This window comes from Eleutherodactylus coqui, chromosome 5 (assembly GCF_035609145.1).
Source record: "Eleutherodactylus coqui strain aEleCoq1 chromosome 5, aEleCoq1.hap1, whole genome shotgun sequence".
Lineage (NCBI taxonomy): Eukaryota > Metazoa > Chordata > Amphibia > Anura > Eleutherodactylidae > Eleutherodactylus > Eleutherodactylus coqui.
In genome coordinates this window covers 65622964-65648740 of record NC_089841.1, presented here as the reverse complement: position 1 = coordinate 65648740, position 25777 = coordinate 65622964, and the positions used below count along the sequence as shown (strand labels likewise).

General features: G+C 40.1%; 1 protein-coding gene across 8 annotated transcripts in view; it reads right to left on the bottom strand.

Moving 5' to 3' along the window:
- CELF4 (CUGBP Elav-like family member 4) overlaps window positions 1-25777 on the bottom strand; it is a 1036963-nt gene that overhangs the window by 807249 nt on the left and 203937 nt on the right. For all 8 annotated transcript variants that reach the window (XM_066602625.1, XM_066602629.1, XM_066602626.1 and 5 more), the window contains exon 2: window positions 19285-19367. In XM_066602625.1, the coding sequence (XP_066458722.1) occupies window positions 19285-19367 (83 nt within the window). The remainder of the gene's footprint in view (window positions 1-19284; window positions 19368-25777) is intronic.

Genomic DNA, 25777 nt, shown 5'->3' with positions numbered 1-25777 from the left:
TGTAGGCTAAAAAGTACTTTACACGGGGCGATTATTGCCGAATTCTCGTTTGAAACAGTGAAAAATCGCACACTTGTTGAAGTCTCTTGGTTTTTAGCACCTAGCCACGTGAGCGATAGTCAGGAGGCAATCTGTTGGATGGCTGTCAGGCACTTGTGCACCAGATAGTTGTCTTGTGTAATGGGACCTTAAACGGGATGTGTTAGATGTTTTCTACCCTGGATTCAATATAAAAACCCGCTCCTGACATGGGATTCCATAATAAAACTCGCTTCTTGGGAACTGACTAATTATCATGGAGTGGATGTTGTCGGTAGTACCAATTGTGTCTGAATTGATGTTTTGTGTCCATTAGCTATTGGCCTATATCATCATTAAGGTATCTTTAATTTAAATAAGCCTTTATAGGTTCAAACTAGGTCTATAGATGTAGATAAATATACTACTTAAAGTATATAGACAGTTTTGTCATTTAGATTGAAATATTGTCATATATAAAACCCATTAGGGTTGAAATGAACCTGGTCAGGTGATTTCTGCTGTCCTATCTGAGAGCAGGTTATAGGGAGATAAGCTGAGCTCTGAGATATAAACATTTATAGGATCTGGAGCAGGACTTCTGTGTATGAAGCAGAGTAAATCTTGACAGGACTCCGAGGAGAGACAGTGAGCGTCCCGATTACCCCATCCATATGGGAGGATTGACAGCTTTCTCTGTATGTACAGTGATACTGAAAGCTGTCAATCATCCTATGCAGGGAAGAAGCAAGTAATAATCTAAAATAAAATTCTATCAGTTTATTATAGATCAGGCTGCATTAACATGCCATTCAGCCCACCTTCAGCCTACCCGTCTGACATGCTTAAAAAGTCAATTACATTATTCTGTCTGGCCAAAATGCTGGAAACTAACAGAAAACTGCTGAACCTGAGACTGTAGGAATTCCATTTTTATCCTGTACCACGGAACCCCTTTTTGGGCCTGTCAAACATAACCCCTAGACAGGAAGACTGGACAGAGGGCCTAAACGGCATGTGAATGTTGCCTAATATTGACAATAATAAAAAGTAGTTACAGAGTTCTATTGGAATTCCTGTTTTTGTCAAACAGAACCCCATTTTTGGCCAGATGGTAAGACAGGCCCGAATGGCGTGTGAATGTAGCCTAATATTAACTTTCTTAAAAAGGAATTACAAATAAAAATATCATTCAGGATAATGATAATACTAATAGAAATAATAATAAATGTTATATAGGGGCAGCATGGTGGCTCAGTGGTTAGCACTATTGCCCTATGGCAATGAGGTCTTGGGTTCAAATCCCATCAAGAACAACATCTGCATGGAGTTTGTATGTTCTTTCCATTTTTGTATGGGTTTCCTCCAGGTACTCTGGTTTCCCCCCAGTCTACAGAAACATACCAATAGGTGAACTAAGGCTAGGTTCCCATAGGACAGAATCACGTGGAAATCTCGCGGTTTGGCCGCACCGAAAAACCGCGGGATAAGCTCTGCTTCAAAACCCGTGGTAGTTTGCCATGGCTTTTGGAGCGGTTCGGCCGCCGTCATTCCGTTGCAGCTTCCTCTCCCCATAGAGAGGAGAAAGGCCGCAATGGAAAAAAAAAAGAATTGACATGCTGCGGCTGTCAATTTCGCGCTGCAGCGCTGGCTCAGCACGGCTTTGCGCGATGGATTGACCGCCCCGTGTGGACGAGATTTTTGCTAAATCTTGTCCACGTGGCTGGCTAATCCCAGGATTAGGAGCCGCAGGCGGATTTGCCGCACAGAAATTCCACATGGAATTTTCGCGGCAAATCCGTCCCATGTGAACCCAGCCTTAGACTGCGAGCTGAAATAGAGACATCAATTGATGTACAGCGCCGTGAAATACGTATGCGCTATATAAATGAAAATATACACTAAATATATGTAATTATAATATACACATTGGATAAGTCACATCCAGGTTAGTAATTTGGCAACCATCATTTACATGATCTTTATATAGGGATAAAAGCTGGAATCTTGACAGTTCAGGAACACTTCTCAGCAATACCCTTCAAGCTGAACTTCAGCAGAGCCATTATACGCTACGTCCATTTAGCTCTGTGTATTATAGCCCGGATCTTGCCTTTTCATCCCACTGACTGTACTCCAACACAATGTAATTGTATTTTCTAAATTTCATTTATTCCCACTTACATGGAAATGATTCAAAATATGAAAAGAGCATCTTGGAAACAATAAGAAAGTTTGGTCCTAGTTGTGGTTGCAGATTTTGTATCTTTTTTTATTATTATTTTATGTTTTGCTTAGGTTAAATAAAGCATAAAAAGCGGTATTGATAGTGAGCAGTTCAGTTCACAGCGCTATGCAGATTCCTCAACAATGATTCTGTCACTGTCATATATAGATACACTTATCGTCTCTTAGTCATGACTTTAATGTGCCACTTACAATCTCCATTTATCACATGAATGAGGAAATGGAGCCAAATGTAATGATCCATTGAAGGAAAATAAGTGGCTGCTGGAACCAATATCTCACTACTCTTGTTCCTCTGACTTTCAGAGTAATGTACTCTATGGAACCAACAAGCAAACACATTAAAAAGGGTTGTATGCTTTCAGAGTCAGTCTCCTTCAGATGTGCCCTGCGCAGGTAGGTATGTCTGTGCTTTATAGGGTGCAGATGTCTGTCTACCTCTATGAAGGTACTGCAGCTGGCTCTATTTGTTAATAAATAAAGTCCCCACTGCTCATCCCTGCAAGTAGCATCATGACAAATACCCCATAACTATATGTAGAGCTGTGTAATAGAATGGGAGGCATGATACATTTAAGAAACACGACTGTAAGGGGAAGCAGAAAACATACTGCATGACATGTCTGTCCCAAAGCAGCGGTAGCAATATATATAAATATATATATATGGTACATACGCTTTGTAGATAAATAGATATATAGATATAATCATTTAGTAAATACATTACTTACCTTGTATTTATCTGTAGTTACATCCTCCAGAGCTTCACTCAATATTTGGCTAGTGGAGTCACTGTCACTTATCCTGTACTGATCCTGAGTTACATCCTGTATTATATTCCAGAGCTGCACTCACTATTCTGCTGGTGGAGTCACTGTGTACATACATTACTTATCCTGTACGGACCCAAAGTTACATCCTGGATTATACTACAGGATGTAACTCAGGATCAGTACAGGATAAGTAATGTATGTACACAGTGACTCCACTAGCAGAATAGTGAGTGCTGCTCTGGAGTATAATAGAGGATCTAACTCAGGATCAGTACAGAATAAGTATTGTATGTACACAGTGACTCCACTAGCAGAATAGTGAGTGCTGCTCTGGAGTATAATAGAGGATGTAACTCCGGATCAGTACAGGATAAGTAATGTATGTACACAGTGACTCCACCAGCAGAATAGTGAGTGCAGCTCTGGAGTATAATACAGGATGTAAATCAGGATCAGTAATGTAGGTACACAGTGACTCCACTAGCAGAATAGTGAGTGCAGCTCTGGAGTATAATACAGGATGTAACTCAGGATCAGTACAGAATAAGTAATGTATGTACACTGTGACTCCACCAGCAGAATAGTGAGTGCAGCTCTGGAGTATAATACAGTATGTAACTCAGGGTCAGTACAGGATAAGTAATGTATGTATACAGGGACTCCACCAGCAGAATAGTGAGTGCAGCTCTGGAGTATAATACAAGATGGACAACAGACCGATGCACAATGTGCACCAAAATATTATCAGTTTTGACCCGCTCAGGCACAACGTAAGTTATTAGACATAACCGATATAGGTAAATCCAACCTAAGAAAACACGCTAACATTTAGATCTGTTCATAGAAGCAAATACCCATGATACAGACATGTAACACGAGGATTAATGGTGATTATAGTCAGCATGGTTAATTACACAAAAGCAGAGGCTACATTTTTGTTTTCCCTATGACTTTTGGATTTCCCAGGTGCCTATAGAATGACTACAAGTTTCTAATTTTCTTCTTTTTTTTTTTTTTTTCTAATCTGGTATACTAGTTTGTAAACTCTCGCCCATGAACAGCGATATTGATTGCTTCTAAGGAACCATCACAGCTGTTCAGATAAATTACCTCTGATATGTGACCTACTGTATGATATAATTACCACAACTTCAAAGATCTTCTATAAATTATTAAGCAACTAATATGCTTCATCATTTAGCCGTTGCATACGGAGATCACTAACCAGACAATGCTTTTCTACGAGTCCCTGTTTACTATACACCTGGATTTATGGGCAGCGGCCACCACCCACCCATGCAAGAGATCGATAGAACACTGTCATCATCGTGCCGCTCTCATGTCTAGTCTAAAATACCAAATTCAGCAATCATACACAAAATAGCCTCTATCGCAAAGTATACTCCTCCAGCAAGAGAGAAGCGTGTAAACACATGCAATTTAGTACTTAACGGCAGGTAATCACCGCGCTGTAATAACGTGCATGACAGCTGCTGAAAAATTCCCATCAACCAGGTTTTTCTTTTGTACTGTAATACTCCTATTTTATGTCTGGAAGAGCTTTATGGAGGGAAAGTTCTCTCTAAATGTAATGGATAAACTGTGAGCAAAGTTTAGACATAGTAATATGGATTAATAAATCTGCATGTACTTGAAGTTATATAAAGTTGATGGCAGACCATGCGGCTACTGGGGCGCCGTTGGTGAGAGGGAGCTGATTCATGGTGGGTCCCTGGTAGCAATAATGTGGCCAGAACTCGCCTCTTAATTGTCACCAAGCATATAGTTACGGAATTGGCTCAAAAGTTGTGGCAATGGTGTAGAGGGTGAAACAAACACTATGCCATTCAGTCCTGGTTGGCACCATAATGGGTAGTCCATTTTAGTATTTGTTACTGCCCCCTCCGTTCTGTGTATACCAATGCTCCTACTGTATGGATATATATATGAAGAACATGGAAAATAAATAATAGCATCCAGTTGAGCAGTGTTGTAATTAGTTGATATAGGAAAGATATTAACTATTTTCTAATCAAAGTGTATGTGTACTTTGTTACCAGTTTTTTGTGTCAATGCATCTCGAGTCAATGAATTTTTTTGGGGGGAGGCATTTAATATTGATGATTTATCCTCAGGATAAGTCATCCATAGTTGATCAGTGGGGCTTCACCAGTCAAGATCTCCGACAATCAGCTATTCCTCCAGCCAGATGTCAGTGCAGTGGGGTTGAATGTCCACACCGGTGGCCAGAGATGGAAGTGTAACACAGGGGTTTACTCCCATTGAAATCAATCGGAGCAATACCCTCTGTTACACTTCTGGCTCCTCATTACGGTCAGAACCAGAAGTGTATTCTCAGGATGGATCATAAATAGAAAAGTCCTGGAATACTGCTTTATAAAAATTGGAAATATTCTTGTTTGAAAATGTTCTAATGTTTTGTATCTACATCACCTGCCGATTAGGCCTCTGGCAAGACCTGACAGCACATGGCCCCGTATTAGTGAATGTGACATTTCAGATGCTGGTCTTAATTTCCTCCAGCACACAATGTGCCTAGTATATGAATAGGTGCAAACCTCTTCATATATGAGGCACTTCTTGACTCTTCTGTGTGCCTACATAAATAATAATAATAATAATCTTTATTTGTATAGCGCCAACTTATTCCGCAGCGCTTTGAAAGAAACATCCTCCAGATTTGCCATACACTTCTGGTATAATTTATGTCAGTTTCTGGTGCAAATTACACAAAAATGTGTCGGTCCAGGGTCACCATTCGCACTCCCAACTTTTTGAGAAAGTGGCAGTCATTGGTTCAGAAAACCAAAAGTTGCAAAATTTTTGTTTTGTTTTTATAAAATTGGTTATGAATATCCTCCACAGAGGTTGGACCTTCATCATCATTAAGTGATGGCTTACCCTAACAATATGCCATCACTTTATAAGATGGAGAACCCCTTTAAAGATGAATAACTAATTGATTTTCATGATTATTTAGACCAAAATAGGATTTATCCATATTAGGAATTGTATTTAGGCGGTTTTCCCTTTTCCACATCCATCCACTCTTCAGGGAACTGCATGGCAGCCCTATTCAAGTAAATGGGACCGGCTGCAGTTCCCTGTACAGCTGGGTGGCCAGGATTGCCACTGCAGAGGGAACACTTTAAAAAAGGTATATTGTGCTACAACAGTTTCCTTGAGTCCCTTTGTTCTCAGGAGCAATGGGAGAGAGGCAAAGGTTGGACCCCCATCATCATTAAATGATGGCATATTCTTGCGATATGCCATCACTTTACAAAATGGGAACACCCCTTTAAGGATTGATAATTAATTTGTTGTTCTGAAATATTTGAAGCTATGATAAGCAGTTCTAAAAGTATAGTAACTTTAAAATATCAGATAAAGGGGCTATCTGTAAACCAGGGGCATAGCTAGAGGGTGAAACTGGGGCCTTAGGTGCTCAGTGTCAGGAGGGAATGTCAACAAGCTGCCTTGTTTTGGCCAGGGTATTCTTAGATATAGGGCTAGGTCACAAAATGAACCTTTGCCTTGGGTGAAAGAAAGCATGGCTAAGTCTCTGTGTAATGCTGTACAGATACAAAATGAAATGTAAAAAGTACATAAAAATTCCCCTGTGTTCTCTGTGTCTGACCATAATGTAGTTTAGTGTTTCCCAACCTTTTTTGGCTCACGGCACACCTTGTCAAGAAAAATTTATTTCTTGGCACCCTTGCAGAGAGAAAAAAAAATCTCTCTTTCTCTCTCTCTCTCTAGCGTCACACCTTATCAAAAAAATGTTATGTTGTGGCGCCCCTACAAAAAAATCTCGGTGTTGCTTATTCTCAACATGGCACCCCTGGGTGCTTCTTGTGGCACACCAGAGTGCCACGGCACACGGTTGGAAATCCCTGCTCTGGTTCATGGGTTAATAACATACCCAGACTATGTTCTGGCCTTTTTCAAGAAAGCGGCAAGAGAAGAAGGTTTTATATTGTTCTATTGTAAACTCATGTAAAGAAGGACGTAGACCTCTGACCCGGCGAATCTTTCCACCCCCCTCGCGCTCTCATTCTCTTCCATCTTTTGCTGTTTTATGGTGATGAACTATGTCTGATAATGCTGGAGCGTGTTACTAGGCAGAGATAGGGGTGTCATAAATTAAACTCTTCTACTCACACAGGAGCCATAAAACAGTATCCTACTGTTATAATTTATCAGAAGACAAGCACTGGTTTCCTTAAATAAGCCACAGTGACATTATTATGAGTTTGGAGAGACAGCTTCAAATTCTCACCATCAGTGTTACATGAAACAGGGCCCAGAGTTCATCTGTCACCATACTTTTTGAGAAAGAAAGAAGTTAGCTCTAGCCATTTATCCCTGTGTCCTACGTCCCTCGACAATATATCATCCAATGGTAAAGTCTTCTGATAGTTTGTCTGGGATATAAATGTAAAGTAATGACAATGTAGACCCATATCTTGATCGGCAAGAAGGGCACCATTTTGCAGCCGAAAACAGTATTTGTTGAAGTTGAAAAATTCAACACACAGAAATGTAATGCTATCATATAGCAAATAGAGTGCAAACTACCTCTCCTTCAGAAGGAAGAAAGCTGAAGGAATGCTCATTTGCATATTTTTCCCAGGAAGCATTGCATTTAAGACTGGATTTCTACAAGGAGAATGAATAACGCCTTCCTTAACAATTAAGAATACTTCTGAGTTATTTATCTGGTTAGATTAGCTAATTAACAAAGTCCCAATCTATAAAATACACACTTTTTAAAATTCTTGTTGACAACAAAGAACTGCCTTTATTCCTTATACAGATGATTAGAAGAGCAAATTCCATATGACATTCAGTGATGTCATTGTGTTGGACATGGTGACCTCACTAATTGCAGCCCAAGGGCCCAGATAAACGTGTAATAGATGTTAACTAATACTATATACACTTAACCCTGTTCATTGATTGTCGGTAGTGACCAGGATGTTTGGCAAAGTATCCTTTTCCTTGTTTGTATATTTTCATAGTATATAGTAGACAGACTCAGAAAATTGATAAATTTTATGATAATTTTCAAAAAGGTATTAAAGGAACAGTCAACAGTAAAATGTGGCAAAGAGTAGGCAATGTGATAAAGGAAAAAAAATAGCTGGGAATACAGTGGGCAGGCCTGCTTAGTGATTGACAGATATCTATTAGAGATGAGCGAGTATACTCGGTAAAGGCAATTACTCGAGCGAGCATTGCCTTTATCGAGTATCTCCCCCGCTCAAGACCAAAGGTTCGGGTGCCGGCGGCGGGCAGGGAGCTGCGGGGGAGAGCGGAGCGGAATGGAGGGGAGATCTCTCTCTCCCTCTCTCCCCCCCGCTTCCTCCTGCTGACAGCCGCTACTCACCGCTCCCCCGCGCCGGCACCCGAACGTTTCATCTCGAGCGGGGAGATACTCGCTAAAGGCAATGCTCGCTCGAGCAATTGCCTTTAGCGAGTACACTCGCTCATCTCTACGATCTATATGTTCAGTCATACAAGGAAGATTCAATCATTAAGTAGAATCGCCCACTGGACTCATAAGCCCAGAATGCAATGAATGAAATACAAGTTATACTGAATCTTTGCCCATAAAACTATATATCAATCTACTCAGCACCTCATGCTCTAGAACCTGTTGCTCTCAGATCAAACACTATGCTCAATATGTCAAGTTCCCTTTAGCTTTACCACTGATATGTTGCTAATTGTTTCTACTTTTATAAAAACAACTCGTCTCTTATTCTGCCTTTTGCTACATTCTGGCAAATTTCCTTTGTAAAGTCTCACCCATATTCCCTAATGTCCTGGATTGGCTCTTTTTCAGCTGTCTTTTCCAGTTCCTGTCTGCTAATTAACATCTTCATTGTGTACAATCTGGAACCTGTCCACTGAACTTAGATGTATGTTTATGACCATTAGTTGCTAATGGGTTATGACCTGCTAATTTAAAGGGAAAGTCTTTGACCTTATTGAAGCCTTCAGTATTCCTGGATAAGAGATTTTCCATCCTTATTATTTCTTTCTTTTTTGCTCCCTTTTTATTACTTTTTATCCTAGAAAATAACTTTCTATATCAATCATTAAATCAATATATTAAAGTTTCCTTTGATAGTCATCTAATCCCATTATCAAATACGTTTGTAGCTGTACCACCAAAGTAGTTAAAAGTGATTAACAGAAAAAAAAATTACCCTCATTTCATGTTTGGGTCAAAAAAGTTTGGCAATTAAGTTCATTATATTTAGGGGTTGATGGAGCACTTTTTTGATGTGATGTACCAAATCTCCTGCTGCTCTTCACACAACCTTTGAGATAAAGGGATTGTCCTATCAAAAGAATGTATCTCCTGTTCATAGGATAACTAATCAGTGGGGATCCAACTGCTGGAACCCCAACAATCTTATGAACATGGGTCCTGAAAGTCTCTGAATGAATAAATCGGTGGGTTGAGCATGCACACTGCCACTTTTTTCATTTCAAAGGGACTACTGGATATTGCTGAGCACTTGAACTCAACTATCTTCGATAGTCCAACTGAAATGAATAGAGAGATGATGTGCACACATGATCATAGATGCATTAATTTGAGGAACTTTTAAAGCCCCATTCTCTTGGCTGTGAGTGTCCTAGCAGTCTGATCTTCACCGATTAGATAATTATTTCCTATCTCTCAGATAGGGAATAATTTTTTTGGGTGGGACAATGTCCTAAAATAATAACATTCTGGCTGCCTGCAGTCACCACTAGGGGGCACTGAAGGAAAGGATGTTCATTATCGAGTTTAAAGGAAGCTGAACAAAACCACATACAGTGAAGCCCCCATTAAGCAGACGAAGGAGCACTGGCTGTGACAAAATACACATAGAAATTAATCAGCATAAGATTTGGGGGCTAAAAACAAATTTATGTTCATAGATATGCATTTTTGCAAAGAGGAGCTGCACAATTATATGGTTTATGACTAACGGGAAGCTAACTTCTTTATCAACAGATGGGATAGGAGACGAGCATATAATTGTCACGTATATCCTGCTCTGAAGAAGTATCAGAGCCCTGGCCCCAGCCCTGTAGTGCTAACCACTGAGCCACCATGTCTCCCAAGGAGGTTATATGAATAGAAAATGTATCAGTTTGTCTTTCTGATTTCCTACAACCTCAACCCCAGCATATCCCATGGGGAACATTGTAATTCAATGCAAGTGATAGAAATGAACTCCTGGCTGAGAGCTCCAGTGATGTCACGCGGGCTGTCTGCAGCTTGTTCTACATTCTCAGCCAGACAGAGAGGGAGAAGCCATGATCACTGACATAACTCAGAATAAACCGGCCGTGATTTATGTTTACAGAGTTAAATTATATTCATTAAGTAAGACCAACAATGATTCTTCTCTTTGCTTTTTGATTACAACAGACACTATGGAATAATTCATCATTAGGAGGTTGAGAAAAGACTTGGACACTTCTTTTAAGACTCGTTGCTAAATAATTAAATAACACCATTTTCAAAGGGGATATAAAAAGATTCACTATTTTTATTGTTGCTACATGCAGGTTTGTAAAGGAAGGCTGGGTACTGAAATATCTCTATATGATTCATTTATAATGATGAGTGTCACCTACTGATTTCCTTCAACCCAGCCCTTGGTACTAAGGTCTTTATGGCAGCATATGGTGTTCCTGTGGCCCATAGATGCAATAATGTAAGAGAAAGTATTTCTAATCCAATGAAACATATTACGGATGCATACAGTGGTTAATATCTCAGGAGCAATGACTGTGCTCTGTGTCACTTGGGCATGGCATTTATCAGGCAGACACATAGAAGTTTTCCCCAACCCTTTACAACATCCCCTTGTACCAGCCTTGCTGCTCCTCCCACTCCCGCAACATCAATACAGCTCTGGCCAATGCTAGGCCCTCTGCTGCCTTGTAAGCATCCATGGCCCTCTGTAACATTCTGCAGAAGGTCCTGGGCATTGTCAGGATACATTCTGAGTGCCTCTTCTCAGGGAACCTTGCTGCACACAGGAAGCCAAAAAAAGAAAGCCAGGGCAGCACCCAGATACGTCCTGGCATCACTACAACCCTTGGTTATAACAGTTTTAAGATACATTAAGAAAAAGATTCATCTGAATGTTTAATTTTGACATTGATTTTAAGAATACAGCTTTTAGGCCTACATGTGCTGAAATGTGTTACCGTATATTGATGATGTATTTTAATGAAGTGATATGAATTTGAAGCCATTGGGTTATAAATAGTGATGAGTAAACTTTCAAAAAGTTCAGTTTAGCCGGTTCAATGAACTAAAAAGTTTGGTTTGGTCCAAATTAGTTTGAACCGAACCAGAAGTTCACCAAAATTACCTAAAAGTAGTGAGAGTGTTATACAGGGCTTTTATAGTTCATAGACAGTTTTATACACCAGTGTTCAGGACTAGTGGTTTCAGCGAACTGAACCAGTGGAACCCTGTTTTGGATACAACTTTACTAAATGTTTGGTTTCAGCTCATGCCAAACCAAACTTTTAGCAAAGTTTGACCTGAAACTTGTTCAGTTCTCTCAACATTATTTATGAAAGCATTCTAAAGCTTAGAAATAAATCAAAGAAGCATTTTTTAACCTAAGGGCTAATGTACATGGGCATATTACAATATGGCGCCTACAACCTGCAATGAGACTATATCAGACATTTATGGAGGATACATGTTGAATCTGTGAGAAAGAAAAATTGTAGCATGTTTCACCTGTATTATGGAGCTGCTATTCTCTAATAGCAGTGATTCTAGGGGAGCATATGGTGCCACACAGGATAACCCTAGGAAACCTATGGGTTAAGCCATATGAACCATAGGGATTCCATGTGCTATGCAGGCTGCATGCAATATCACATTTAAAACCTGATGCTTTTTGAGCACTGTTTTAACATTTATGATGCTATGGCTAAATATATAATAATGACACAGGAAAAATATGGAAATCAATAACAGCATATTAAAATATTTCACTATTTGTGCTCTCAAGCATAAGTTCACCAATAAAGCTGCAACTCTTTTATGATGGAAATTTAGGCCCCAATGTGGAGCGCATATGATGAACATCCCCCCAGGAAACAACATCCATTGCAATTCTGACAGCTGTTGCTACAATACACTACAAGCATCAAGAATAAAATTGCCTACAGGCGTAATGAATTGGAAAAAGAGTAAATACTTGTTGATTTAAAAGAAAATTAAAAATGAAATAACTTAGCTGCAGGTTCTTTTGATTAAGCATGTAGTTTCCTCCATGTCAAATGGACCCATATACATTGACTCTGGGAGGTATAGAAGTCCCCTCTGGCTCTCATTGATTCTTTATTTCATCCAGTCTTTTATAATGCTTTTGCATAAAGTTTAGAGTTAGGATGCACTAAAAAATGTGGAACAGTACAGGCGAGCTATTATGGCTACATTACCTTGTTTCATGGACCCATAAGACGACATTGAAATCTTCCGAAAATAATTATTATTGCACCTTATAGTAGTGCAGCTCTCTCACATTGAAGTGAATGGGAGAGAGGTACAGTACCATATTGGGCCACTACACAGTGGATGGGATTTTGAGTCTTCCAGCTGTAAGCTCCTGTATGGACAGGTTAACCAGTGGTTGATCCCCTAACTGTTAAACGTTGATAGCAATGACTTTGTAGTATGTTACATTAAGAAAACAAGTGACTAAGGCCACTCTCACACACGGTGTTGGCAAAATGCCGTGTTTTTGATCGTGGTCTTTTGCTTCAGTTTCTACCGCGATTTTCGAATGCAGGCCACAGCATTCACAGCACTTTTTAACGGACCCCATCATTGTGATGAGGTGCGTTAAAAAGAGCAAAAATGTGCCAAAATAGAGCAGACAGCGCTCGAAAATCGTGGCGTTAGAAAATGCTACATTTAAGCGCAGATCTGTGAGGCCCCATTGAAATCAATGGGAGCGTAATACCGTGATTACTGCTATATAAACTGTAATATCACTATATAAACTGTTAGCAGTGCGGCCAAATGGCAAAGAGCATAAAAGGAGTCACAAAGCCCATTGAGAAACAGAAGGTCCAGAAACCGTTAACTAGCAGCACACGGTATCTGCGTAAAATCAACTTGTCTACTTAGATCAGCAGTACAGATGAAGGAGATTTTAGGGTACATTTTGACAAAATCATGATCCATTTACTAGTCCCCTCTCCTCACTTTAATCTATACAGAAAATGTAGATGCACCACACATAATAGTTCATAAAGTATCAGCGTAACTGGTCTTTGTGAATGTAACAGAATAGTCATACTTTAGTAAAACACAACTTGTATAAAAGAAATGTACTGTAGTTCGCAAAAATGGCGTAATGTCCAACAAATTTTCCAATTTAAAAATTAAATTAAAGTTTTCAATTTAACAAGTAAACAGCTGTCATTGCAAAAATCCCCTCCCAATGCCATTATTACAATATTCTGTTTTTATTTTTATATAATTTAACTCTTGCCATTAAAGGGGCTGTCCGCTGACCAAAAAAGTTGCTTCAAAGTCTCCAACAGAAGGATTGCAGCCCATCACTCATAAGAAGCAAGTTTATATTTGGGAAGTAATGCTGCTCTGACCCTACTCACATGTCCAGTAACAACCAGCCAAGCTGGAATGGCATGTCAATCTGTCTACCGATCACATGGGTTATTTTCCGGGTAGCCCCACTCACTCAGACAGAAAGAGCTCCTAAGGGTGAGGAACATACTGAGCCTGTGATTGAACAAAAGGCCATCCAGATTGTTCTATCCAAAGGGCATGGACTATCTAGAAAGTATCCCATGTGATCGGCAAACAAAACGTCATACTTTTGCAGAAGTACTGGATGTTAGAGCACATGTGAACGATCAGAGTAGTGTTACTACCTAAATTTAAACCTACTTCCTATTAATGATGGGCTGCAATGCTGAAGTTGGAGATTATGAATCAACTTTTTTTGTGAATGGACAACCCTTTTAAATTAGTGACTAATGTTCTAACATGTCCAACAGGATCTTTATCAATTTCCAATTTTACCCCACCATTTCATTTCCAAAATTTAGCAAAAGCAATGGTCAAGATATATTTTCGACCTTGGTGCTTTAGGTATTGAAAAATATCAACCTGCTCTACTTTATGGATGTGGGTCAAATTTTTAGTTAAAGATGACCTGTCAATAAATAAAAAGTCAATAGGGCTGGCTCTGTAGCCGTGGCCCCACTAAATCTATCCCCATTGTTTTTTCGATACTCCACTACCTTTGCCTGGATGGACTCGTCTAAGGTCTGGCTCCAGATGCTGTCAAGTGGACAGTTTCAACTGCTCAGTCTGAATGGGTGACATTCGACTAGATTGACTGTCCAACATCAACCATTTAGAGTGAGCAGTGGAGAGAGAGGTATAAAAAAATGGAGATAAGCAAGGTTGCGACTGTAGACCAAAGCAGCCAACTCCACTGAGTTTATCCTGTAACGGGTCCTCTTTAAATGTTCTTAAAAAGAATTCTAAGTGTTGTTTTCATTGCATCTAAAATTGGCTCTTAATCAAACGGGGCTTTAAATATTTAACCATGTGCTTTATCTAATCCTATCAGAAAAGTGTATAAGCTGCGGGAGGGTCAGTGTGCTGGAGCACTCTGCTGACAAGGAAATATCTTCTTTTTTTGTTGTGTACAGTTTCCAAGCAGCCGAGGCAGGTGAGGTAAGCCTATTTTCCTGTAATGGTTTTATTTATAACCATCGGCTCTTGCGTTGTGCGCTCTTCAAAACCACCTTGTGTGAATAATTGTGATCGCTTCTACATCAAACCTTTCCCTTGATGTTCCACCTTCTAGACAAGATGTGATTCCTGAGAAATGAAACTAGGTCTGCCACGCGGCTTTGAAATAGAATTTATTAATATTACTAATGTTTTTTTTTCCTCAAAGGATCTCCTGAATTCCAACAGGTGCACGCAATTAAATACTATTCATCTAAGAAACGCTGCAATCTGAAATTTACATGGAAGACTTCTGGGGGATGGGAATGGAGAATCTTTCTATGCTTGGAATTCTTGTGTGATTTATGGCTTTGCTATATTAAATCACCATACTGAATTATGGCTGGGAGAATGAGTAGGCAAGGAGGGCAGTGGGCATCCAAGTAATTTATTAACATATTAATATTAAAATATCAGATATAGCAGGCTGAGTTTATCATATGTAACAGAGCTAAGATTATCATCTTAGGCACAAATGATCACGATATCACAAAAAGTTATTTGTGGCTAAGGCTCCTTTCCTTTGTGTACATCTTTTACATCAGAAGTGTTTTTGATGGAAACTTCAGACATATGAGTTTAAAGGGGTATTCTGGGACTTTTACTAGTAATGACCCGTCTTCAGGATAGGTCATCAATGGTTGATCAGCAGGGGTCTACCGCTTTGAATCCTTGCCGGTAGACTGGACATCGTCATCAATAGTCATGGTTGCAAGCGTAATAGACAGCTTCACTGCCATTGAAATCAGTGGGAGTGATATCTCCTATTACACTTCCAGCTTCTGATTGCGGTCATAGCTGGAAGTGTAATAGGAGGCATCACTTCCATTGATTTTAATGGGAGTAAAGCCATGTTTTAAACTTGCAGCCCTGACTATTAATGGCAACTTCTGATCCGCTATTAGTGCAGGTGATTGGCGGGGGTCCAGAGCGGCAGACTCTTGCTGATCAACTATTGAGGATAGGTCATCAATATTAAAAGTCCCGAAATGACCGTTAACAGATATCAGATGCATAAGTTTAACAGATACCACTTAATGGTCATGCATAATCCACAGACAACCATTATAAAAAGAAAATGTATAAATCAGAGTATGTCTTTTTTGCTGGATTCTTTTGCATGTGCTCTTCCATGCAGAAAAAAAAGCACAACCCTGATTAATTGCCGCATAAACGGAGGCCAAATTTGCCACCCTTGTGTAATGGAGGTCAATGGATCCATTTATTGGGAGATTTTGCTCAACATACACTGCAAACACAATGTTAAGAGTCCTTACTCTACCATGTTACACATGTAGCAACCTGTGTTGCACTGACAAACAACAGTGATAGAACAGTGTGAGAGTCAATCAAAGTAGATAATAGTAACTGTATTATGCAAATAGCATGGAGATTGCAACTCTCCTATGCTAAGTGTGTAGCACCAACCATATAGTTGGCACTTTCTACATTTGCATCTGCTAATCAGTGATATGGCAGATTCAGCTCTGCTACATTTGTAAGTCATAAATTCTTTGACTTAAACCAGCCATGCACCATAGATATGTGTTAACTAAATAATCATTCAGTTGACAACAATCTCTAGACTTGCTATACATATTTCTTTCAAGTAGAATGGTAGAGTTGGAAAGGACCTCCAGGGTCATCAGGTCCAACCCCCTGCTCAGTGCAGGATTCACTAAATCATCCCAGACAGATATTTGTCCAGCCTTTGTTTGAACACTTCCATTGAAGGAGAACTCACCACCTCCCGTGGCAACCTGTTCCACTCATTGATCACCCTTACTGTCAGAAAGTTTTTTCTAATATTTAATCTGTGTCTCCTCCCTTCCAGTTTCACCCCATTGCTTCCTAGACATCCCTGGTCAAGGCAAAGGATTTGGCATATTCAGATTCAACATGACCAACTTATTTTTTCTGTTTTGGAAGACATTGCTAGGCTGCCCCGTACACAGTAGATAATCAGCTAACTTTTCAGGGGTTGTACAATCTTGTACGAAAATGGATCTACATTTGTTCACAGAATCAGTGTCAATTTTAGTCATGGGCTGTGTCTAGTATTGCATCTTAGCTCCGTTCATTTAAAGAAATAGGGAGGTATACAAATTAATCAGCAGCATGGTTATTTTTGCTGTCTGGGAAGCAAAACCATATATTCTCTATTGAATCATACACATGTTGTCTGTTGATGAAATTATTGAGTTTTTCAGAGTCAAAATGTTGACTATGTATGATTTCAAAACTATGTACTGTAAACATGTTAAAGAAGCATTCTAGGAATAATAGACGCACTGCTTTATACATAAAAAAAGGTCCTGAGGGGGTGGTACTCAGTTTAGAGATTCAAAACTGAAAGATAGAAGTCAGGCACCTCCCATGCAGAACCTTCACAAGATATAATGTCGTGCATCGGTATTCCTGGACTGTTCCTTTAAGGCTGTGTGTGAATTTTGAAGATATCCAATTTACTGGATAATGAAATGATACCACTTAGCCAGCTTATTTCAGATTTCTTAATATTGTAGCATACACCAGGCAAAGGAGCTGCTTGTATATGTAGGGCTACTGAGGAATTCTTTTATGGTGAATCAGTACCCCTACTATTGCCACCTCTTTCTTAAAATTCCTGTCTTTATTTTATTGGAAGCACAACAGACCTACTACCTATCGGGATTAATACTGCTATGACTAATCAGCTGTATACCTACATCCAGCTACTATATGATGAATACGTTGAACAATCTGAATTTACCATTAAGGCAAGGCTTTTAGGTATAGGAAGATGCTGTAGAATCTAGATTTTGTTGAATATCCCCAATACCTAGATACACTCACTGATTTGGACACAGAGCACTTTGAAAAGTGATATACAACTGTATAGAGATATGAGTTGACAACTAGGTCACACTGACTACAGTGAATGTTTGGATGATCTGTATGATGTCTCTGTCTAATTGATTCCCTTGGTAATTCAATGCCCTATGAACAGCTTGGTCTCAAAAGAAGCTTTGATATATCCATATTGCTCAAAGTGCATATATATTTTGTATTGTGCCAGTCATGCCTTTTTAAAATAAAACACAAACTTTAGAAATTTTGTTAGAATGTAGGTCACAAAAATAATTGATGAACATATATTAGATATGCACTGTAAGGCACTAGTCAACATAGGAGTCAATATATATATATTTTTCTAAACAGAAATGTCCTCATTTTAAGAGAAGATATGAAGATAATCCTAAAAATGCAATTAGTTAAGAAATTATGTTGGGCCTATTAGGAAGATTTGGTGAAGGCACTCCTATTAATGTCATGGACATCCTGCAGCTGCATCTAGTCTGCGTTCTTTACAAGTCCAAGTACACATTTTATACAGTATCAAAGGAAAGGTTCTAATGACTTCAACTAAATAACATACACTGGATAATTAATGCCATGTCAGTAACAAGTGACTTTAATCAAGCAGCGATACCATATCAGTAATTTTCAAAGTAAGTACGACAAATGATAATTGGAAGATATGAGCAACCACATGTGAATGAATATCTTATAGAGTCAATCTATCATATTCCTTCTGTAGAGCTAAATGTTTTTATGAAGAAGAAGGTCCTCTTAAGTTGACATTGCTACAATCATTGACATGAATCATGATATATCATAGAATGTAACATTCGTTCTGGATGATGGAGTCTTTTCTGGTCAAACAAGATAATCCTCGGATAAGTTCCACTTAGACTAATTATTATAGACTCCTTATGACAAAGTAATGGAGTAGAATCTTCTCACACTTCAAAGAATATCCTTCCCCCACTCATGCCCCTGAAAGACTCTAACTTATTATATGTTTTACATTTTTATATTCTTGTCTTGTCATTCCGACTAATCATTTATCCTAACTTTAGACCATATTTGATTAAGCTTTTATGAGCACAAATCAAACTCCTGTTGACCGTGTAGTTAGGGTTTTGTTCACCTTCAAACTTTGTAGATGTCTTCTGGCGAAAGTGGTCAGTTTCCATCAAGCGAGGTGGGTTAACAGGCCAAAAGGTAATGAAAATAAAGGTTTTGGTAAAGAACAATATAGAATGTCTAGAAGAAATCCTTTTCATGATGGTTGAACCAAATAGCTAAAATCAAATATTACCAGATTTGATCTCAAATACATTTTCCAAAAATCTTCATGATTAGTAAAATTTGCCAAGTGAAAATCTGCATTATCTTCAATCATGTTTATGTTGTCTCTTCTAAAACCAATGTTTTCAACCATGTCAAACACTGGATGCGCATGAATGGTATTATATTTGTATATCTATTCATCAACCTTAATGATTCAGATTTTATCAACTCAGTTTATTGCCAGCAACATATCAAGTTGAAAAATTGCTGTATAAGTAAGAGTGTAGACTAACTTACCCCGGGCAAGGTCTTCTGTTCATGTAGAGCACTCTGAGCTTTCAGGGCAGATTCTCTTTCACAGTATGTAAGAAAGGCGCAGCCTGGAAAGAAATAAACATACTTTATTAATAAAAGCTCTTTAGTAGAAATCTAGTATCAGAGAAACTGTATAATTCAAGGTTTTACTTTAAACATATTTCTTATAAAATGTTGTTTTTTTATAGGGTTTATTTTGCATATTAGTATATGAAAAAAATGTCTGCCATATTTTGGTATTTGAGCTTCCATGATTGGCAGAAACTTCTTGTCACTTTTCTACTAGTATTGTGTATACTGTGGGAGGGGTTGGTAATAATCATCTGAGGGCAAGACTATACTGAGAGGTAACAGTAGAAACAGGGGTGTTTATAGAAGTCATGGGGCTTCATAGCAAAATTTAGGCCCCCCCCAAAATTTTATATATATATATATATATATATATATATATATATATATATATATATATATGTGTATATATTAGGGATAGCATATCTATAATACAGCAGGTTTAGATACAAAAGCTCAGGTCTAATTATCAGATACTGGCTCAACACAGTTATAGTGTCTCTTCTCTGTGACCCTACAAGGTACTGGTGTCCCCAATTAATGGCCCCACAAGGTATTAGTTTCTCCCTCTCTGTGACCCCATATGGTAATGGTAATGGCCCCAAAAAGGTACTAGGGTCCCTTTTCAGTGACTCTAAAAGATTATAGAGTCCACTTTGTGGTCTCTTGAGGTTCTAGCATCCTCCTTCTGTGTCTCACCTTCCATTGAACATCTGGACAGCAGCACAACAGTTTCAGGAACTTACAGCATGGCTGCTGGCGATGTTTCTCTCTGTCAGTACAGGCTCTTCCTCTTCCTCTCCCAGCAGTACTACAATAATAGCACAGAAGGAGGTGGAGGAGCAACCTTTGCACTGACCGAGAGCTCTGTCTGAAGCAGCAGTTCTGTAAGTTCTGCTGGCTGAACGTTTTGGGTAATGAGGAGGTGAGTCAGCGGTAGGACCTATAGCAGATGTATGGTCTGCCTACATTGGAGTATCAAACTGGAAGCAGATAAAAAAGGATCATATTATTGACAATGAATACAGTAACAATGGGAGCAGCTCAACTTTTCCTCCTACTTACTGCTAAGTGACCTCTGTAGATTTAAAAAAGCATGCTCACTACATTCTCCCATTGAAGTCAATAAGTTCTTTAATTAATTGGTTTTCTTATAGTCAGATGTGTACTGTAAAGCAGTTCTCTGTAACTGATCTTCACACTTCATAGCCAGATGGCTTCCCCCATTGCCCTCATAATTATTACAAATAGATAGTATTAGTGACATCTCAGTTCTTCATGCTCATTCCCCCACTATAAAGTGACTTATGGATATGTTGTAGAGCATGCTCGCTACACTTTCCCATTGAAGTCAATAGGTTGTTGTATAAATTTGTTTTCTTACATATAGATGTCGGCTAATGCTTACACCACGTAGTATAGCGGCTATCCTGATATCCTGAACTATTGACAAAATATAATAATTGGGGTAGTTCAGCTCCTCTTCCATCCCTCTGTCACAGCAAAGTAATCTTTGGGCATGTCAAAAAGCATGCACACTACATTCCCCCGTTAAAGTCAATTAGTTGCTTTAATAATTGGTTTTCTTATATAAAAATGCCTACTGTAAAGCAATTCTCTACAACTGATGTTCACACCTCATAGCAAGATGGCTACCCCCCATAGCTATAGTATGCAAAGATCGCATTATTAGGGCTCAGTCACACAAGGGTTTTTTTCATGCATGTTTTGGTTCGTTTAAAAAAACATCTCTATTAGAACCAATGCTTTCCAGTGAAAATGGTCACATGTCCATTTTTTACAAGGGCTAAAAATTTGCACATGCAAAAGATAGGACAGCATTTTTCACTTCGCATGACAATGCCTTCATGGAACGGCTGTGACTGGTCAAAGCGCTCAGCCAATCAGAAGCAGCGCTTCCAGGAGGTGTGGAATTTTCAATCCCCAGCCAGAAGAAATTAAGAACAGGGGAGAAGACGCACCTGACTCAGACAGCGCTTCTAGGAGATATATTATTATTATTTATTTTTTTTGCCCTGTAGCTAAGAGTTATTTTCAGGGTAGGGCTTACATGTCAAGCCCCCCCCTCCCCCCTGAAAATCCCTGCGGGGGTTGCCTTCATCCCATTGCTTTTAATGGGGTGGCAGGAAACGGCCCCATTGATGGGATAGCATTGCGCTCCTCTGCCACAGCTGTCACAGCAGTGGCAGAGGAGCATGATGTTCTTCCATTGACAACAAGGTAAAGCCCCTGGATGTGACAGCATCCAGGAGTTTCACATCCAAGGAATTCCCTGATGCAGTGGTCAATGCATCAATGGGGCCACACTATTTATGTGCAAATTTTACTAGGCTCCCCCATTTCCTATCCTGCGAAATCCCAACCCTCATCTTAGGCGATTTTAACATCCCCACTAATGACCCCATCTGCCTCTAAGCTTCTTTCGCTCACCTCCTCCCTTGGTCTCTCTCAACTCTCAGCCTCTCCCACTCACAGGGATGGCAACACTCTGGATCTGGTCTTCCTCCGTCTCTGCTCTGCTTCCAACTTCACAAACTCCCCTCTCCCGCTCTCAGATCATAACATCCTCTCTTTCTCTGTCACGCTCCCTAACATCTCTCCACACCCACCTACCTACCGTACCTATAGGAACTTTGAGGCCATACACACCCAAGATTTTGCTGAGTCCCTACAGTCCTCTGTGGCCCCTATCTCTCTCCTCTCCTGCCCCAACCTGGCTGCCGATCGCTACAACACCGCTCTCAAACACGTCCTGGATGAAGCGGCTCCCCCCAGGATCCAAGCCATCCGATGTAGACCACGGCAACCCTGGCTCACGCCTCAAACGCGCTTCATCCGGCGGTGCTCTAGAAGTGCTGAACGGCTGTGGAGGAAGTCGCAAACATCCGCAGACTTTCTCCACTACAAATTCATGCTCAGAACCTACAACCTTGCCCTCCATCACGCCAAACAAGTCTATTTCACCTCTCTCGTCTCCTCATTATCCCACAACCCTAAACGGCTCTTTGATACTTTTCACTCCCTTCTCGGCCCTAAACCGCAGCCCCCTGTGACGGATCTCAGTGCTGTAGAGCTGGCTGCCTATTTCAAAAAGAAAATTGATGACATCCGTCAGGAAATAACGTCCCAATCCCAGACTAGCCCTGACCCTAGTCTTGTCAGCACTGCATCTAGCTCCTGCTCACTGTCTGTACTCAGACCAGCGACAGAGGAAGAAGTCTCCAAACTGCTCTTCTCTGCTCGTCCCGCCACCTGCGCTAGCGACCCTCTCCCCTCACACCTCCTCCGACCCCTCTCCCCAGTGGTCATCTCCCATCTCACCACTATATTCAACCTCTCTCTGACCTCTGGCATCTTTCCCTCTTCTTTCAAACACGCCATCATATCCCCACTGCTAAAGAAGCCGACTCTTGACGCGACTGACGTTGCCAATTACCGACCCATCTCAAACCTCCCCTTTATCTCCAAACTACTTGAACGGCTGGTTTACTCCCGCCTTGTAAGCTATCTATCAGAGAACTCTCTCCTCGACCCCCTACAGTCTGGCTTCCGACCCCAACACTCTACAGAAACTGCCCTTACAAGGGTATCAAACGACCTACTGACAGCCAAATCGAGGGGCGACTATTCCCTACTGATCCTCCTCGACCTCTCCGCAGCATTTGACACTGTCGACCATAAACTCCTCCTCAGTATGCTTCGCTCCATCGGCCTAAAGGACACTGCTCTCTCCTGGTTCTCCTCCTACCTATCTGACCGCTACTTCAGTGTCTCCTTTGCTGGCTCTACCTCCCCTCCTCTTCCCCTTGCTGTTGGGGTCCCCCAAGGCTCAGTCCTTGGCCCCCTCCTTTTCTCTATTTACACAGCCCCTATTGGACAAACCATCAGGAGATTTGGCCTCCATTACCACCTCTATGCTGATGACACCCAGTTATACACCTCTTCCCGTGACATCTCTGCACCTTTCCTCCTAAACATCACTAACTGTCTTTCCGCTGTCTCTAACACCATGTCCTCTCTCTACCTAAAACTAAACCTCTCTAAAACTGACTTACTGGTATTTCCACCCTCCACAAACCGACCTCATCCTGACATTTCCATCTCAGTGTGTGGCACCACCATAACTCCCAAACAGCATGCCCGCTGCCTTTGGGTCATATTCGACTCCGATCTCTCATTTACCCCCTACATCCAATCTCTCGCCCGAACATGTCAGCTGCACCTCAAGAATATCGCAAGAATCCGCTCTTTTCTCACCATAGACACGCTGAAAACACTTGTTGTTGCCCTCATCCACTCACGACTCGATTATTGCAACTCGTTGCTGATCGGGCTCCCCTGCACCAGACTCTACCCTCTCCAATCCATCCTGAATGCCGCAGCCCGGCTGATATTCCTGTCCAGCCGCTACTCGGACGCCTCTGCCCTGTGCCAGTCACTGCACTGGCTGCCTGTTAAATACAGAATTCAATTCAAACTTACTACCCTAATCCACAAAGCCCTCCACAGTGCAGCGCCCCCCTATATTGCCTCCCTCATCTCAATCCATCACCCAGCCCGGGCTCTCCGCTCGGCAAACGAAACTAGACTGCACACCCCTCTAATTCGAACTTCTCACTCCCGCCTCCAAGACTTCTCCAGAGCAGCACCAGCCCTCTGGAACGCATTACCAAAGGATACCCGGGCAATCCAGGACTCGAAAAACTTCAGGCGTGCTCTAAAAACGCACCTTTTCAGGGAGGCATACCGCATACCCTAAACAAACTCCTCTATACGCTGCCTGATAACATGCTCCCTGACCTATTGACTGCAATCCCTGCTAGCTGTCATAAACCGCTCCTGCAGTCATACCAATTCTGCCGTCACACGGCCAAACATCTGACCATTGTTTGTGTATAGAATCCCTCACTCTCCACCCCGCCATACCGTGCACATCTCCAGCCCTTTACCTTCTGTATCCCCCCATTACTTGTAGTATGTAAGCTCGTTGGAGCAGGACCCGCACCCCTATTGTTTCCATCAACTGATTACGATTGTAACCGTGGTTCTGTAATTTTTTGTACTTTTGTCTTTCTGTATTCCCCCTGTCTATGTAAGCGCTGCGGAATATGTTGGCGCTATACAAATAAAGATTATTATTATTATTATTATTATTATTACTATCATGTGACTGCACAAAAACTCCAAATTAAAAATGCATCTGACGCTTCGGTCACAAGTTTTTATACACGCGTTCTGCATTTTTTTTCATGCACCTATTCATGTGTGAAAAAAACGCTCGTTAGACTGGGCCCTTACGATGAGGGCAAAAGTATATTTTTTATTTTATAAAATGTACTCTCTAGATGTATATAATATCATACAGATATCCCAATGCAGTGTTACCCTATATTGGTGTTAGGTTCCCTTTAAAGAAAACACCAGTCTAAATACTGACATCCATTAGCGTGCGGTTTAAAACGCTGATATTCTGTTTTATTCTTTAGTGAAAATGTATTTGTACAGTATTAAGACTTTACTCAAAACTAAATCTACCCAAGACTATATACTGCAAATTGAAGTTCTACACTAAAGAAAAAAAATCAATATCTGAAATAATTAAAGAAAAAATAAGATAACTTCCAGAGGCTTCTCCTTTACTGAAACATTATAAAAACGTTATTAAGACAATATAAAAAGATAGAACACATGCAACTATCTCAACCATGATCCACATTCGGAGTCTCTTAAATAAGTGTATAAATAAAGAATAATTGTCTTCCCTCCACAATATCTGGAGATTCCACACAGTTCCACCAGGCACCCTGATGGAGATTATTTCATTATGTTTCAGTGGTATAAATATTGTTGCTTAATGGTGTATACAAGGAGATACATCAAATCTGTAATTAAACTATATTGCCAGCAGAGAAGCATTAGAATACTTCCCTTAAACTATTCCTTGTGTTATATAGACTTGTAACTTTGGAAAACCATTTAAATATTAACATGGACTAAAACTCTTGTAAAGTCATTTTAATGGGAAGGAACTTGTAACATTCATGAAAGTAAAATGTTAATGGACATAGTATTTGGAAACATAAACTAACAACAACCCTTAAAATCTATTTAAGGAATTTAAAAATAAAGAATGTGAAACATCTCACATAGTAGAATTCTCCTGGGTTGAAAACCTCATCAAATCAAGGTAATTTGCATTTTGAAGAATCAATAGGGAATAGAATATTTAAGAGGGGATTCACAATTATAAAAACTTTTTTCTTTTTTTTAAAGGAGCAGTTCCACTCTTGTCTATGTTTATGTCTGGAATTCAGATCTAAGGAGTTTTCAGGCAAATACTATTGATGTCCTCAGAGTAGATTATCAATAGTTGATCACCGCAGAC